This window comes from Fopius arisanus, unplaced genomic scaffold (assembly GCF_000806365.1).
Source record: "Fopius arisanus strain USDA-PBARC FA_bdor unplaced genomic scaffold, ASM80636v1 scaffold00029, whole genome shotgun sequence".
Taxonomy (NCBI): Eukaryota; Metazoa; Arthropoda; class Insecta; order Hymenoptera; family Braconidae; genus Fopius; species Fopius arisanus.
In genome coordinates this window covers 1,134,190-1,150,689 of record NW_011887768.1, presented here as the reverse complement: position 1 = coordinate 1,150,689, position 16,500 = coordinate 1,134,190, and the positions used below count along the sequence as shown (strand labels likewise).

Here is a 16,500-nt window from a genome sequence, read left to right as displayed (position 1 = left end):
TAATCAGTGAAATAGACAGTGTATGTACTGAAGATAAATAGAAATTGGTTGAGTATGTGTAGAGATGTAGATGTAGATGATGTTGGAGGCTGTGGAGGCTGTGGAGGCTGTGGAGGCTGTGGAGGCTCTGGAGGCTGTGGAAGCTGTGGAGGTTGTTGAGGCTGTTGAGGCTGTGGAAGCTGTTGAGGCTGTGGAAGCTGTTGAGGCTGTTGAGAGAGAAGGGGAGATTAAAAGTGAAATAGAAACGTCGTAACCTATAGGAGGGAGATTAGAGAGAAGTGAAGTGTACGCGCTAGTCGCAAGAGTTGCAAAGCGAGTAAGAGACTCTCACGGTAGTACAATATCGTAACTAACCTACGCCGGGGTCAGAGGGCACGGGCCTACATATCCGCGTCGCCCCGAGAGAGCCCCAGTCTCTTCCCTCTCGGCTTTATCTACTTTTTTTTCCCCTCTTTTCTTTTCCCTTTTCCCCTCACACCGACATCTCCCATATATACACCTCAAATCCATCTTCCATCATTTTTATTTTACATTAAATTATAAATATATACTCCTACCATCATATAAACAATTTTTATTCGAAAGTTTTGGGGAATTTTTTTTTTAATAAATAATTTCTTGTAATTTTTATTTATTCATCAATTAATTGAATATATTTTTATTGTTCAATTCAGTGATGGATTATTTTTTTTTTTTGGGGGGGCAGGGGGGGGGATTCATCGATAAATCGGTTTTATTGATGATTTAATTTTTAATCATTTGGGGAGAATTTGAGGGAAATTTGAGGGAAATTTGAGGGATGAAAGTGGAGGATAATTATTTCGATGGTTCTATTGAAATCAGGGGAATGAAAAAGAAATCGTCTTGATCGGGGAATTGGGGCTAGTGCACTGTCACGGCAGGAAGTCTGAGCTATGGAAAGTGAAGCTGATCTCAATCGCTAACAAGATGAATCATCGTGGGAACATCGGAATGAAAAAGTGTCATTTCATGCACAAGATGTTTTTAAAAAATCATGTACCGTTTTTCGCGAGCTTTTTTCATGTACTCTAGTATGTAAACTTTCCCAATGATGGAAATTCCGTTTTTAGAAGTCGAGGGAAAAATAATCTGATTTTTTCTCTCGGTGAAACGTCGATTTTTCCATATTTTCCATTTTTATTCAATTGCATTTCAATTAATTAAACATTTCAATTCATTTTAAAATTGTCATTGCTATGATTTTCCAAATTTTCAAAAAATTTCTGGGAAACTTTTCAGCATTTTTTTTTATGAAACGAAAAAAAAATCGGAAAACAAAAGAATTTTATTTTTTGGAAAGGTTTTGAAAAATCAAAAAAGTAAGAAAAAAACAGTATAATTAAAATAAAAAATTACATTCGCAAGAATTCCTAGAAAATTATTAAAAAAAATTTCCAAACCAAATTTTTCAAAACATTTCCCAAAAATATAATCTTTTCGTTCCCCGATTTTTTTTTGTTTCAAAATAAAAATGTTCTGAAAAATTCTCCAGAATCTTAAAAATTAGTAAAAAATATTCCGATTAAATTTTTTTTACCGGTGATTAAATAAATATTCAAGTGTCCATGTCTTCCCCATTTTTTCCGCGGAGTGTCGGTACATCACACGATGTCTGAATAAAAAAAAAAAAAAATTTGGACCAACCGCGTTGAGAAGGAGCGGCTACACGTGCGCACGCCACGTGTATGGGCGTGGCTTTGCCCTGAGAATGTCCGAGTGGAGGTGGAAAAGTGATGTTGGCTGGTGATTTTATTTCTAATGGTACAAAGATAGCTCCCCCCATCGATGAGACAACCCTCATCTTAGAACCCCCGTGGTCATGCAATTCCCTAGAAATTCGTCACACAAGAAAATTCAAATAATAGTCTAATGAATTGATATAACTCATCAGCCCATGACCATCTGATTAGATCAGCCCCTTGTCATGGCGATGAAAGGGGGTAAACACCCATTGTTTTGATTTACAACCGATACCTCCCCTAAATTATCCCGAGAAATAAGATAATAACCGATTATCACTCACGATCAATTCAGAGCAATTTCTTCATTGTTATTCATTAAATTATTTATTTCATCATTAATTAATCCGTAAACAATCTCTCCAAATCCAACGAGCGACGGGAATTAATCTAATTCAAATTCATTCAATTCAGTGTTTTTTTCTGAGGCCAGTTTTTCGCTGATATCTCGGCACTGATGCACCAGAGCGGCTTTTCGGATAAACATTTTTTATAAAAAAATGTGAGAGCTACAAAAAAGGTCATTATAAAAAAATGGCTATCTCCCTTGAATGTCGAGATATCGACGATAAACTTGCGTCGATAAAAAACACTTGGCGACAACATACGTTATGATAATTTTTTTTTTATTCTGTACACGATATTTATGGTGTTGTGTCATATAAAGAGAGGGGGGATTACTTATCTCTTTGTAATTCTGATGATAAATTTACGTGTTGTGGCGAAATGAAATCCATCGAAGAAGAATCGACGAGCGGTCGTTAATTGTTTTCCAGATTTGCATCGTCAACCCTTGGGGGAGGAGACACGTCGGGCCCTTGTGGAAATCCAGAAAGACTGGATTTAAGTACCCGTGGAAGAGGATGTTATGCCTGGTGACTCCTTGAATTCATCCACCATCGGGAATTGCTGGATTTTTTTTAATAAATGCCAATGATTTCATGTCCCCCGAGGGACACACCATTTATTTTTCCTGGATGATAAGGGGGTGGTCTCGACATATATAGGGGATCATATCACCACCAAGTGGCAGTGGTGGTTCAATGGTCTCTCAAGAACTACACCAGAACTGCAGAATATTTTTTTTTATCAATTTTCCAATGAAATTGTGAAAAACATTCCCAACAATTGACATCCAAAATCGATTTTTTAAGAATTTCATGGATTTTTTTATTTTAGTCATTCTGCATCGCATTAATTATTTTATTGAATTAATAATTCATTAAGGATCAATCAATCGCGAGATTCTGCGAATCCTTCTATTTTTTCATTTAATTACAAGTGCTCGTTTAGGTGAATTTTTGTAAGAGGTAATCATCGAGTTATTTCAACATGAAAAAGAAAAGTTTTTTCGTTTCATGGAATCAGGAGCTTTAATTGATTGTGATGAGGAATGCTGATGGTACGGCGATAGAATAGTGGAATTTTTTTGAAGATTTGGGTTTATGTTTTGAGTGATCGTAAAAAAACTGAATGTTTCCTCGTAAAAGGGAAAACCGGAGAAGTTCAGAGTGAAATTGACGGGTTGATGGAGGAAAAGCTGGAGGGATTTCTTTGAGATAAAGAATCGAAAGGAAACGACGGTGTGAAAATACATCGGGTTCATTTCGTGGAGAATGTAAGGAAAGAAGAAATCGGTGAAAAATTATCAGTGGATTTCGAAAACGCATCATTACTCAATAGAATGATGATGAATTTTATAGCATTCAATTAATCATGAAAAATCAACTTTTTTATTACACAATCCAGAATTTCAAGACTCAAATTAATGATAAAAAGTGACTCAATGTGGCGTTGAAATCCCGTGATGAACCGTCTTTTCATTTTAGCGATTGAAAATTCATTATTTCACTAGACATTGAGCTTTTTTTTATTTTATTATTACTTGCAGTACCCGGATAAAAAAAAAATTATAATCGGAATATTTTTTCCGAATTTTCAATAAATTTCTGGAAAACTTTCCTGAAATTTTTTTTTTGAAACAAAAAAAAATTGGGAAACACAACAATTGTTTTTTTTGGAAATATTTGAAAAATTTTTCAACAATTTGTTTTGACATTTTTTTTTATAATTCTCTAGAAATTTTTGCGATAATAATTTTTTTTTTAATTATACTGTTGTTTTCTTATTTTTTTATTTTTCAATATTCTCAAAAAAAAAACGCCATCTAAATTATAAAAAACATTTCCTATTCAAAATTGAGAAAATTTTTTGTTTTCCGATTTTTTTGGTGTTTTATAAAAAAAAATTGTGAAAAGTTTTCCAGAATTTTTTCAAAAATTTGTAAAAAATATTCCGATTACAATTTTTTTTACCATGATACATATGATTTGTCAATCTAATTGATAAATAAAAATTACAAGGAGTTACCCAATCGTAAGATTACCATAAAAAATGAATGAAACTCCAAGGATTCGGGGACTACTCAATCCTGAAGAAGTTGGATTGAAAAAAAAAATCTGTACAGATTAAAAACCTCATGGGATTGAAGTCTGTGCCTGAGGGACGATTCAGTGAAAGTGTGTGACTATCCGAAATTCGTGTCCGAGAATAATCGGTATAACCGATCGTACAAGTAGGCGAGACCCATAAAAGTGAAGGTTGCCTAGATTTTGGTCCCCAATTTGGGATTTCGATGATAAAAATTACAGGAATTGAATAAATAACGGACAAGTACACGTCCATCTCTGGTTGACGCTCGATTTATCGTTTGAGGATTGAAGAGGAATTGATTATCGATGATTAAACCGAAATAGGAACGGACATGATAGACATGGATCTTACGAATTATGATAAATATTGTATGTATTATTTTGAGACATGGAGTGATCATTCATGTATAAAAAATTTAGTTTTTTTATTCCATACGTCTTGATCCTTTCCTCTGCTCCATATCTCATCAGATCCTATCTTCATCCTTATCTAATATTTATAACATTTTTTTATAAATATACATTTTGATATTTTCTGAGGCACTGACGTTTTCCAGCCTCTGCATCTTTTATAATTGTCTGGAATAATTTATTTGGTTTCCATTGCAATAATTTTTTTACGCTATCAATGTGATTTTGGTAATTGTTTATTGATATTGAGAGCAGGTGGTTCGAAGTATGTGTAATTAGTACAGAAATGCATGATTCTGGAATATATAATTGAAAAATTCTGGTGAGGGACAAGTGAATTTTTTTTTCGGGTAGTTTTCCGTGAATATCTCGAAATCGATGGGAAATATCGATATTTTTGGTTCTACATTTTTTGTAGGGAGAGGTGAGGGCTACAAAAAAGGTGGTGATGAAAATATCGATATTTTCGTTCAATACGGAGATATATGGTAAAACTCATGTAATGACCGAGAGTTGCATGAAATGTCAGCGATATTTATTCAATTGCGCATTTTAATTTTTAATTAGAGTTCCGAAATTACAACTTTTATTCGGATACCGATGATTGCTTGACAGGAGAAATAAAATGTTGAATTCAGAATTGAAAAATAATTCTTTCCGAATTTTTAAATAATTTAGAATAGTGAGGAAGCGATGGGGGACGGTTTATGTTTGTTATAAATTATAAAAAAAGATCTGGTATTTAGATTGTTGTGAGTACTTCTAGGCGGAAATGTCAAAAGCCCTTATCCGGTGACTAGGGCAATTTTATATGGAGTATATAACGTGATATTTCGTCCCAGAGTCATCCATCCTTTACGTAATTGCATAATCGAGTGGGATAGGTCAACTTGTCCAATGTGAAATTAAAATATTTAACTGCAAAATTTATTTCTGAATACCTCCGAGACAAGCGAACAATCATCTCCAAAACCAATGAATTATTATTATGAAAATCTCGTTAATATTTATTATTTCTCTCCGGAGAAATTGTTATCAGAATATTCATTGGGTTGAATTAAATTTCTTTTTCAATCGCCGCTAATCGATTATGAAAAATCGAATTTTTATAAACAAAAGTATTTTTCAATACTCGGGGAAAAAATTTTCATTGGGATTTTTTTTTCTAATTTTTCAAAAATTTTTTGGAAATTTTTTTTAAAAAATTCCGAAACAAATATTTGAAAAATTTTTCAAAACATTTCCCAAAAATAAAATTGTATTGTTTCCCTTTTTTTTTGTTTCAAAGAAAAATTTTCTGAAAAGTTTTCCAGAAATTTTTTGAAGACTTGGAAAAAATATTCCGATTACAATTTTTTTTTACCCGGGTACTTCCACTCAATAATTATAAACAATAAAAAATACATAATAACGATTGGCCATTGCAATAACTATTAAATAATAATTAGAAAGTAATTCCAATAGATTTTGTTCATTTAGGGTTGATGAACTGTAATTATTCCAGTAATTATGCGCAATTGACGTGTAATTAAATCGATTGAAAATTTAGGATAGGATCTTTGAGATTCGGTAAATGAAGACTCATCACTTATTGAAATTATTAATTTCAGGGCAATTGCACACGCCTACTGGCGACGCCGGCTGTGAAAAGGGATACGAGAGTCAGATATTGGACTCCAGGGCTTCTGACGAGCACCAGAGATCAACGGTGCTAGCTTGCCCTGAACGTGGTTCAGCAACTCCTGCAATCACGACGACCTCCACGACCACCACGGGCACTGCCTTCACGGTCGCATCAAGTATGCTTCTGCTGCAGACACAGGTTAATTTTTTATCCCAAGATTAATCAAATAAAAATTATCCAAACCCTGGAACGGGTTTAGAAACATCAAAATAACGGTCTACCCCATTTTTTTTTTACTTTCTCCCCCGGGATTACTCCTCAGGTACTCAGAGAATTAAAGAAATCCCAATGAAATCATTGAAAATTATATATATGAATTTTTACGTGAATTCCCCACGAAAAATAACGAATTACTGAATTTTTCACGAGAAAGTCGAAAAAAAAAATTATTAATCATGACGTAACAGGTGTAGAGTTTAATGATGCAGTGATAATGTGTCTCAAAAGGGCGATGAGCTCAAATGTCACGAATACAATCGATTTAATGAGTGAATTTTCCCGTGTGAGTTCAATCTGAATTGATGAATAAATTTTTTTCTTTTCTTTATTGTCCCTGAAGAGCCCATTCGGATGCAGCAGCTTTGCAGATCTCCTAAGTGCCCCTTACACAGACCCTACGGATGCTGCGAATTTACCCGAAGAACTCGATCCATTTCCTGAGCTTCAGCTCGGGAATCCCCAGAACGTCCCCGAAGACGTCCCCATGCATCAGCAGATGCAGCATCACAGGCCATTACCTAGCGATGTCCATACAGACTCCCTCAGGTGAATATTACCCTGACTTTCTGCAGCATGAGATAACAGAAATATTTTTCCAATTTTCAGCCGATATCTTGAAGATAAAAGAAAATAGCGATTTTTTTATAGATACCTTTTTTGCGCCTCTCATCAAGTCCTATAAAAAGTGTTAACACAAAAAAATTGTTATGTCCCTTCAATCCCGAGTTATTGACCAAAAACTGGCGCGGGAGGAAAACGCACTTATGTTGTAGTTCCACTTCGCTGCAGAATTCGTCCATTTTTTTTATTTGTTAATGGAATTACTTGAATTATTTTTTATTCCACAGTCCCACACCCTTGCCGAGCTTTCAAGAGACCTACACAGTGCATCAGCGATACACTCGTCAAGAACTTCAGAGTCTTGGAATAAAAATGGATGACGAGTGTTTCGATGCATTGCAGTACGCCTGCAACGATCCAACATACGCCGGTGAATTTTCCGCGACTGTCCCTTATCACAACCCCCAGCAGCATCATTACCACCATCACCAGCGGCACGAGCATCATCATAACGTAAATATTAAAATTAAGTTACTGAATCATCGCGTGATGACGACTAGATGAATAATTTATTTTTAAATAATTTATTTTTATTGAAAAAATTCTTTGGATTTCTGATGCAGATACCACCAACGCTGACGCCTCCACCGGCTTCGGCTAATTTACCTGGTTCACCACCTCCAGCTTCTTCTCCACCACAGCCACCACCTCCTCCACCTCCACCACCACCTGGTTATTTCTCCACAATATCAACGTCCAATCCTGCTGTTACGATACCACAGAGCACAGTAATTCATCAACGGGACATGTACTCGAGTGTACCAATGGCAACTCCATACGGACAATCACCGAGTCTCGGTGGTAACAATGTCATACGGTCGCGAGCACCAATGCTCCAAAGATCTGATTCCACCAGGTACGAGGAATACTCCAACAAAATAATTTCCTCTGTCAAAAATTTATAATCAAAAAATATATAATAATAATAATTAAATATATAATAATATTATAATTCATTCTCATTTACATTTCTAATTTGATCAATAATTCAGATCAATATGAAGAGAGAATTTATTAGATGTGAATTAATTTAGAAATAATTTTTTTTTCTCAGTGCGTCCATTAAATTTTCAATTCGTCAATGAAAATTTGCAATAAAATTTGCAATAAAATTTGCAATAAAATTTATCAGATATTCGGGAAATTGAATTTGAATTTTTAATGTTGGGTTGCAGTAGTGGGAGTAATCAGGAATCACCGAAGCCTCGGAGGAGTGGTTCGAGTGGTAATCTCACTTCCATACCGTCACCTGGAGGTTCTGAACGTGCGCCGCAAAGTCCGAGTCAACTCTGCGCTGTTTGTGGTGATACGGCTGCCTGTCAGCATTATGGGGTGAGAACTTGTGAGGGATGCAAGGGCTTTTTCAAGCGGACAGTGCAGAAGGGCTCTAAGTACGTCTGCCTGGCGGAGAGAGCTTGTCCCGTGGATAAACGACGGCGCAATCGATGCCAATTTTGTCGATTCCAAAAGTGTCTCAAAGTTGGCATGGTTAAAGAGGTCAGTAGAAAAAAGAGATAATTATAATTAATTTAAATCCCGGTTAAAGAAAATTGCAATCGGAATATTTTTTCTGAATTTTCAAAAATCTTCTGGAAAACTTTTCAGAAAATTTTTTTTATGTAACAAAAAAATTTTATTTTTCGGAAAGGTTTTGAAAAATTCAAAACATTCCAACATTTTTCAAAACATTTCCCAAAAATACAATTGTTCACCGATTTTTTTTGTTTGAAAATAAAAATTTTCTGAGAAGTATTCCAGAAATATTTTGAAAATTTGGAAAAATATTGCGATTACAATTTTTTTTTTACCCGGGAGGAATTCTCTCAAGACAAATCACTTGACAAAATGATAAATGAATTATCATTTTTGTGAATATCATCGATTGAATTGTTTGTTTATTTTTTTTTATTTATTCGTAACAGGTGGTAAGGACCGATTCATTGAAAGGTCGTCGAGGTAGACTCCCGTCCAAGCCAAAATCACCTCAAGAATCACCACCAAGTCCGCCCATATCCCTGATAACTGCCTTAGTCCGAGCGCACGTTGACACAACCCCTGACTTAGCTAATCTGGATTATTCCCAGTACTGTGAGCCAGGTGTGAACGATGTACCCGTCACCGAGGCTGAAAAAATTCAACAATTCTACAATCTCCTGATGACGTCTGTCGACGTGATTCGCAATTTCGCAGATAAAATTCCTGGGTTCACTGACTTGACAAAGGAGGACCAGGAATTACTCTTCCAATCAGCGAGTCTTGAACTCTTTGTACTGAGGCTGGCTTACCGCACTAGAGCTGATGATTCTCGATTGACATTTTGCAATGGAGTCGTATTAACGCGTGCACAATGTCAGAGAAGTTTTGGGGATTGGCTGCATGGAATTCTTGAATTCTGCCAGGCACTCCATACCCTCGATGTGGATATCAGTGCATTTGCCTGTCTCTGTGCTATCACCCTCATCACAGGTGAATAATTTTTGTATAATTAATATCATTAACGGATAATTTTATTTCTTGAATATTCTGGCAATTTTCGGTGATCGGTAAAATTTGGAAATCATCCGGAAATTTTGGAATTCATTATTTTTCAGTGAGACATGGTCTGAAGGAGCCGCATCGGGTTGAGCAGCTCCAGTCGAAAATAATATCATCTCTTCGGGATCATGTGACGTACAACGCCGAGGCCCAGCGAAAGACCAATTATTTATCCCGACTCCTTGGAAAATTACCAGAGCTCAGGAGTCTGTCAATTCAGGGTCACCAGAGGATATTCTACCTGAAAGTGGAGGATCTTGTACCAGCACCGCCCCTCATCGAGACAATGTTCGTCGGTACTTTACCATTCTAGAATGGAATTTAATACAATTATCACCCAGAATTTTGATTTATATTCATCCAGCCAAGACCTCGATTGTGATGGCTCTCGCATTAATTTCTCTTCTTGAATTCCAACAATTCCCAAAGAAAAAGAATCTCATTGGAAAAGCAGAGCAATTACAAGGATAATAATCGTAATGATCCCAATTGTCACCTCACGATTCGGATCTAGGGCTTTTTTTTTCGAATACGAGGAGAAAAATCATCGCGGGGGAATAGATGATGATGGAAAAATCAATATCGAGGTGAAACCTTTCAACATATCAGGACAAAACGAAGGGGTCTAAAGGTTACCTCAAAGATGAATTTTGTTTACCCTTTGATGTTTATAAAATACTCACAACGAGGCACGTTTTTATTGCCATTATGATTAAATAATAAATGATAATTATGTACGTGAAATTTCGTGAACCCTTCGTACCAGTCCTCATATTTACATATATGTGATTTTAGAATTTTAAGAGAATGAAATATAAAATTAAACGGCATCGTACTCGAAAGTGATGTGCACTCCAGGGTTAATGATTATTAGGTAGATTTTAAAAAGATTAAAATGAATTACCATGATATGATTTTAGTAGATTTAAAATATTTTAACGTAATTGTATAAAGATGATACCTTGGTAGGAAAAAAGAAAAAAAAAATACGTAAATTGTTTGATTTTTATTGTTAGCGATGACGATGCCGTGGCATAAAGTTACCTATTAATTTACGAGACATTAATTTTAATCAAACTAACTTAGAAAATTGATACATAAGTGAAATTTCTATTTATACGTAATTTTACGCTATTTTACCATTCACTGTTTATCTGCCGCTGTTTTCACTTATTGTCTTCACTCCTCCAATTTACAGATGTTATAATATCTATTATCTATTTTATGTCCCAGCCCCCTATCTGCCGGTCCTAATGTTGCAATTAGCATTGTCAAATCACTCACTTTTTCAACTGCATATTTACAATTTTCGTAAATAATAGTAACAACATTAAGGAAATAAATATATCGAGATGTTGAATTCTCTTAATCGTGCCTCCTCCCTAGAAATTACTGTACGATTTAATATATTTCGAGAGAAATGGGAATTACATGTGTCTTTTCTATTTGTTTTTACTCATTTTTTTTTACACCATCAAAGGTCCAGTCAGTTGGATGATTATTGAAGCATCACTCTCTAAATTAATTAATTCCCTTCAGGTGCACAATTTAAATGATTTATCTATTGCCCAAAATGCACAGAATATTTTCACTCTACGATCTAAAGATTTGTAAGAAAAAATTAGATGCATATAATTGTTGTATCACCTAGAGATTCACCAGTCATTTATAAAAGAAAAATAGATAATTATGATTTTTGGAATAACTATTTTGATGGTTGTTTTCGATTTCGAATCACACTATCCCACCACCTAATCGTACAACATAGGTAGACGAAGAATTTTTTCATAAAAAAATTGAATGAAAAATAATGAAGAAAAAAAAAAAATATGATAGAGTTGACTTTACACGAATTTGTTACTTATATTATACTGTATGAGTTACGAAGAGTTTTATGCATTCAATCGCCAATGGCCTCAAAGAATATATTAAAAAAATGGAAAAAAAAAAAGTAATTCTCGATTTATATAAAAATCCATTATTATTTTTTAATAGTGATTGGCCAGTACTGAATGAATGTGCGCATTTATCGCGGAAATTGATGAGATTTTATGAATATGAATGTATTTTTAAAGAAAAGGGAAGAGGAGGCCCCGATGCCCTTGAGCACTGAGAAAAATAACTTTTGCATAACTATTTAATTGTGAGAGAGGGAGAGATATTAAATTTTTGTGGGAGAAATTTTTATTATTTTATTATTGCTATTGTATACCTGACTATTTCGCACACGCGAGAGAAAAAAAAAACCTTTAATAAATACAGTGACGATTTATCCTGCTGCGACCTGATAAGAACATCACTCAATTATTAATTACAGTTAAATAATGACTAATGTTATTAATATGCTTAGAGGATGATCGAATCGAATTCGAGATCGAGAGATATTAGTAGAGAAGTGGTAAAAGTCCAAAATTCACGATGGATTTATGAAAAATTATCGAACAACTATTTTACCGAATTTTATCACCTCCATAAAAAGCCTCTTTATATTTTCGGCTCTAATAAACAATTAAATACAGCGATCACTTGTTGCTGAAGTCATTCCAATTTTTTTTCGTCAATAAAAGATTCTTCAGACCCCTGCAATGATCGGTGTAATTATTAACACCTCGTTACCGATAATAACGAATTAAAAAAAATGAAAGATAATTACACAATTGAAATTTTCACGAAAAAATTTTTGACGGGAAGAAAAATAAAATTGTGAATCGAAATTCTTCTGGAATCTCTCCATTTTCAAATATTCTCCGAGTAATTCCATCCTGTGGGGAGGATTTATCACTTTTTTACTGAAATCCTAGAGGAAAAATAAATCGGTGCCAGTGACATACGCAGGAACGATAATAATGCGTACCACAAAGTTGTATTAAAAATAAAAATCATGAGAAAAATAAAATTCCGTGACCTTTTTAAACACATCTTCGCGCGTAACAGAGTTTACGCTGCGCGCGTTCATCCACGAATCACTGCTGTAAAGAATCCATTATATGTTATATTAAATATAAATTAATATGAAAATATAACGACTCTGTTAGGCGCCGGTCCACAGCTTTATACAATAGTTGAAAAAAAAAATAATAATAATCGAGAGACAATTCAAATGGAAAATTGTCGGTTCGTTTCTCCCTTGTACGATATATCACCAGTGAGAAGAAATGTTTCATACATGAAGAATAGCCTACGCGTGTTTTTACAGATCCACGAAATATTTGAGATGAATTAAAAAATGAAAAGTAAGATGAGGTAAAATTAATTGGAGCGTGAAAAACTGAAGATTAATATGGCAATCGTCATGGATATATTTTATAGATGAAAAATTTGAGATTAAAAATGATATATTTATGAGAAGTAATTGATATGTGATATATAGGTGATAAGGCACGCAGAAACGCCCCTTGCAAATGCTTTATAACAAATGTATTCTACAATCGTTTCATTAAATCCGATTTAAAGTGAATTTATGTCTACATTGATTTATAGGGGATTGCGGGATAATGTGGGGATCCCCTGCCATAAAAGAGCAAGGGGTTTTTCATTTCTTGACTTTTTATCTCGATTTTCATCCTGAGGATTGACCAGAGAATTGCGGATGAGAAAATTTTCAATTTTGAATTTTTGAAATATAGCGGAAATAACCGAGATATTCCCGCCATGACTCATGAATACCGATTGCCTAAAAATTGAATAAATGGACTCATGAAGGCGCGAGTTATGGACCTAGTGATTATTCAAAATGATAAGCGTCTATTTAAAATAAAATTTGGCGGGATATTGTCTGGCCTGCGGTGTGTTTGAATTTCCCGCCTCGCGTATGAAAGCATGACAATCGTGTCGACCAATGGGGTGTCATCCTGGACATCCTGGAAGAGTATGACGAATATGGCGCTGGACCTCACTGTCAAGGTACACCCTGTGGTGTTATTTCAGATTGTAGATGCTTACGAGCGGCGTAATTCAGACTCCCAGAGAGTCATAGGTACACTCCTAGGTAAGCCTCTGAAAATATCCAAAAATAATGGAGTAAATCTCCCCATAAACACATTATTTACCCAAAAATGTGGTCACCTAACCTGAAAATAATTCTTACCATGGCGCAGGTACTGCTGAAAAGGGGATCGTGGAAGTGACAAATTGTTTCTGCGTCCCCCACAAGGAGTACGATGACCAGGTCGAGGCTGAGCTCAGTTACGCCATGGATCTCTATGATCTCAACCACAGAGTCAATGCACAGGAGAATATCGTGGGCTGGTGGGCAACTGGAAAAGAAGTTACCACACACTCATCGGTTATTCATGAGTATTATGCCAGAGAGTGCAATAATCCGGTGCACTTGACTGTTGATACAACTCTTATAAATACAACGAGGATGGGAATCAAGGCTTACGTTTGTGTACAGCTCGGAGTGCCCAATGGCAAGCAAGGATGCATGTTCACACCTACCAAAGTTCAGGTAAAATTTTCACAGCTTTCATTTGAACATCAAATAATTCCCTGCGACAATCGTATTGAATAGTGAAGTTGAATTTGTCTGTGTAATTGATTATCATTGAATATTTTTATTTAATGCTGCAGGTGACATCTTATGAACCTGAAATAACTGGACTTCAGCTCTGCCAAAAGACTCAATCACTGCCAGGAGGACCAAAAACTGGTGGGACTGTCGAGCCAATGATGGATCTCGCTCAAATAGCTGAGGCCAGCTCCAAATTATCTGCTATGCTGGATCAAGTTCTCATCTACGTTGACGACGTTCTAGCTGGTAAACAACCACCGGATAACCAAGTTGGCAGGGCCCTCTTGGACATGGTACACTCAGTGCCTAAAATGACGAGTGATCAGTTCGATGAAATGTTCAACAGCAACGTCAAGGATTTGCTGATGGTTGTTGCATTGTCACAGTTGATCAAAACTCAACTTCAATTGAACGAAAAACTTACGCTTCTTACTACACTGTAACCAATTCGTCGAACTTTTTCACCTGTCTTGTATTTTTTTTTTATTACAGGATTCTTGTATTGAATGAAGCAGAAATAAATTCCAGTAATTAATTTAATTGGTGCATTCAGACTGGAATAATTCAAGGTTCCATTAATAATTTACTTACATTTATTTAAAAATAAATTCGTATAAATTATGCGTTTTGAGTAAATACAGAAGAAAGCCGAATAAAAAAAATTCATCAAGAATACAAAAAATATATTAATTCGAGGAAAAATTTCATGTGCCAATATCCCCCACTGATTCTTTTATTACCATTAAATTTAAATTCCAGAACTAGATCCCTCTTTTTTATTATACAAAAGACTAGCCCAGTCGGGCACTCGATCATCCTTCAGATAATTCTCTTTCAAAATACACCTGGAAGGTAGATCAGCTATTCCAAAAATCGCCCCTCCCAACCAGACAGTGTAATTCGGTTTACAAGGGGGCGTATGAAACTTAAAATTTCTGCTCTTCAATTTTTCGCAATACAAATTACTCGATGCAATAGAAATTAACTCTGACTTCAATCGAGCTGTAAACCCCTTTGTCATAACAGTTCCACCCACCAGAAGAATATTCTCTGCCAACTGTTGTCTCATATCGATGGGACACTGAAAGAGATAAAAAATAATCAACTGCCAATTGATATTGATATTGTCAGTGCAATACTGAGGCATTCCAAGAACCGAATTAATACCTTCACTAGTGAATCGAGGATCATTGTTGGAATTGATAGATTATCGTTATCCCTTTCCCACAATAATTCAAAAGCTTTCTCCCGTATGTGCCCAGGAATGGTAATGGTCATTAATCCTGGATATTTGACAGAAGGGGGTGGAACTGGGGGTTCTTGACTCTCCAGTTTCCTGGAGCGCTCGATACTCGTAACAAAACAAGTTCGCACTTTAATATCTTCAATGAGTTCTTCGTTGAAATCAACCTCTGGTACTGATTCTCTGAAAAGCTCCAGCATTCGACTGCAAATTATGTTCAAATGTAAATTTAGAGTCACAGAAATGATAACCGTACTAAATAATGTCCACTGATTGCAATTACTTATGAACAGCTTCAGCTGCCAGTGGCAGGCTCTGCCAGGCTTTCAACACAGGTACCCCCTTGTAGACAGGAATCAGAGTAGCATCCTGATACCCCACATCCAGAACCAGAGCTGTATCCCATCCAAGAGTGCTGATTGTCACCAAATGACTCGGTAGAAGCATCAAAGAGGCGATCTCAAAATGTTTAAACAAAACTTTTGCCAGAGTATCTCGAAATTTCGTAGGAGTCAAGAGACTCTCCAGTACAACAAGCTTCTTATCCTTCGGGGTTATCACAACATGTCTGTGGAATATATTCACTTTACCAATTTTTCAACGAAAACGACAAAATTGATGGAAAAATCGGGATATTTCTTACTTGAAGAAAATCGCATGGAGAAACTCAACGAGTAGTTGATACAGATCATCGACACTGTTGTATTTAAAAATCGGACGAATTTTCTTGGTTTCTGTACATTTTATCTCGGTTTTTGTTATTCCTCTGGGTGTAGCCTCACCTGCGTATCCAAATCTCGAAGAAAAAAACACAATAAAGAATAAATCGAGATTATAACAGGGTTAAACATACTTGGTATAAGCTGCTCCAATATCCAAAACAACGACTTGCTTCTCCAGAAGACAGCGAACATTTTCGTAAGGCCTCGACACTTTCCCAGACATATTTATCAATACCTAATATGTAATAATGACAATGTACCTTGAGGAGGAAATTATTTGACAATTATTACTCCAGTTATATTATTATCTCGATGGGAAACGTCAAAGTCGAGATGTAAAACAGTAGTCTACTTGACCAG

General features: G+C 35.4%; 3 protein-coding genes across 6 annotated transcripts in view; 2 read left to right on the top strand and 1 right to left on the bottom strand.

The window, feature by feature from the left end:
- Positions 1-13,051, top strand: part of Hr38 (Hormone receptor-like in 38) — a 26,186-nt gene extending 13,135 nt beyond the window's left edge. For all 4 annotated transcript variants that reach the window (XM_011302869.1, XM_011302870.1, XM_011302868.1 and 1 more), the window contains 7 exons: positions 6,214-6,425; positions 6,847-7,052; positions 7,355-7,580; positions 7,691-7,983; positions 8,303-8,624; positions 9,050-9,593; positions 9,719-13,051. In XM_011302869.1, coding sequence (XP_011301171.1) covers positions 6,214-6,425; positions 6,847-7,052; positions 7,355-7,580; positions 7,691-7,983; positions 8,303-8,624; positions 9,050-9,593; positions 9,719-9,975 — 2,060 coding nt within the window. In that variant the 3' untranslated portion in view covers positions 9,976-13,051. The remainder of the gene's footprint in view (positions 1-6,213; positions 6,426-6,846; positions 7,053-7,354; positions 7,581-7,690; positions 7,984-8,302; positions 8,625-9,049; positions 9,594-9,718) is intronic.
- A 477-nt stretch (positions 13,052-13,528) lies between these two features.
- eIF3f1 (eukaryotic translation initiation factor 3 subunit f1) lies at positions 13,529-14,715 on the top strand. The gene is made up of 3 exons (XM_011302865.1): positions 13,529-13,650; positions 13,760-14,112; positions 14,235-14,715. The coding sequence occupies exons 1-3, from the start codon at positions 13,533-13,535 to the stop codon at positions 14,616-14,618; spliced, it is 855 nt and encodes a 284-aa protein (XP_011301167.1). The 5' UTR covers positions 13,529-13,532; the 3' UTR covers positions 14,619-14,715.
- On the bottom strand, positions 14,651-16,381 carry Arp10 (Actin-related protein 10). The gene is made up of 5 exons (XM_011302866.1): positions 16,272-16,381; positions 16,062-16,214; positions 15,702-15,986; positions 15,343-15,622; positions 14,651-15,256 (listed from the first exon to the last, which is right to left on the bottom strand). The coding sequence occupies exons 1-5, from the start codon at positions 16,361-16,363 to the stop codon at positions 14,924-14,926; spliced, it is 1,143 nt and encodes a 380-aa protein (XP_011301168.1). The 5' UTR covers positions 16,364-16,381; the 3' UTR covers positions 14,651-14,923.
- Positions 16,382-16,500: the final 119 nt, after the last annotated feature.